We start from the raw sequence: 1,184 nt of genomic DNA, 5'->3' as shown, positions 1-1,184 counted from the left end.
TTTCCAATTAATAGCTGGCAGTTTTATCAAGCATAATGTTAAAGTCTTTTTCACGGCATGATTTTCTTGTCCCCTTTGGAGTACACGATTATTTTTTGTCCGGCGGAAGAGGTGCAGTGTTCTGACCTTGTAAACAGTTAATTTCTCGATAAGAACCAGTTATATTTCTCATCCGAAAACAGGCACGTGAAAGTATACAACGTTTATATGTATATTCTCTATTGTTTTTTTCTTTGATACTTCATTTCCATATGTGCATATAAAACAACGCATGCATGATATACACTACGCAGATGTATTTGCATAAGTGTGTCTGTGTATCGAAAAGGATTTTACAGGAATGCCTTGAGCTTGACTAGGAGCAAGAGGGCGTAAGAGGGAGGGGCTTCCAGCTGCCCCGCCCATGTGGTATATAAAGGTCTTCTCAGCATCACAGCAGAGTATCTTTCCCAGCATCACCAACATGAACACTTTGGTCTGTATGATACTATATGATTCAGATGTTTGAATGGTGGTTTGAAGATTGTGTTCTAAAGATATTCTGCATTTCCCTTCTACATGCAGTGTTTTGGATTCGATCGGTGATCATGTGTTTAGTCCTTCAGCCTTGCAGCGCATGACTCGCAGTCAGATCAGGGTGGACTAAAGCAGAATATTTCCTTTGATAACACTGATCCATAATTCCTTACCTCCTAACCTCAGGCTGTCTTCGTCTGCCTCGCCGCCGTGGCCGCGGCCTCCCCGCAGTTCAGGAATCAGCCCCGCCAGACCTTCCAGGACGAGCGTCAGGTGGCCATCTTGAGGGACGACCGCCAGGATTCCGGCGACGGCAACTTCAACTACAACTTCGAGGCCGAAAACGGAATCAGCGTCTCTGCCTCAGGAACCCCAGGCTCCGAGGGTCAGAGCAACATGCAAGGCAGCTACAGGTGAGCTCTTTATTAAAAGGCTGTCATATCATTAATTCACATTGAAATTATAATAAACTGATCCAAGCACTTAGAAAATCAATTCGCTCCGCAAGTCACCTATTCCCATACAATTTTTTCTACTTCACTGCTTCCTCCATCTTTGCGAACTGATATTACAGATAATTATTTTTGCATTTAACAGATTCACCCTCCCCGACGGAACCGTCGCCGAAGTGAGATACGTCGCCGACGAGTTCGGATTCCGCGCCGAGT

General features: G+C 44.8%; 1 protein-coding gene across 1 annotated transcript in view; it reads left to right on the top strand.

Annotated features, from left to right (window-relative positions):
• The first annotated feature begins 402 nt into the window (after positions 1 to 402).
• The window catches only part of LOC119593752 (cuticle protein AM1159-like), a 1,002-nt gene continuing 220 nt past the window's right edge, over positions 403 to 1,184 (top strand). Inside the window, exons 1-3 of the mRNA XM_037942764.1 lie at positions 403 to 475; positions 703 to 929; positions 1,114 to 1,184. The exon at positions 1,114 to 1,184 is cut by the window's right edge and continues 220 nt beyond it. Coding sequence (XP_037798692.1) covers positions 404 to 475; positions 703 to 929; positions 1,114 to 1,184 — 370 coding nt within the window. The 5' untranslated portion in view covers position 403. The remainder of the gene's footprint in view (positions 476 to 702; positions 930 to 1,113) is intronic.

This window comes from Penaeus monodon, chromosome 32 (assembly GCF_015228065.2).
Source record: "Penaeus monodon isolate SGIC_2016 chromosome 32, NSTDA_Pmon_1, whole genome shotgun sequence".
Classification (NCBI taxonomy): domain Eukaryota; kingdom Metazoa; phylum Arthropoda; class Malacostraca; order Decapoda; family Penaeidae; genus Penaeus; species Penaeus monodon.
The sequence above is the reverse complement of the archived record's forward strand: the minus strand, read 5'-3'. Positions and strand labels throughout refer to the sequence as shown.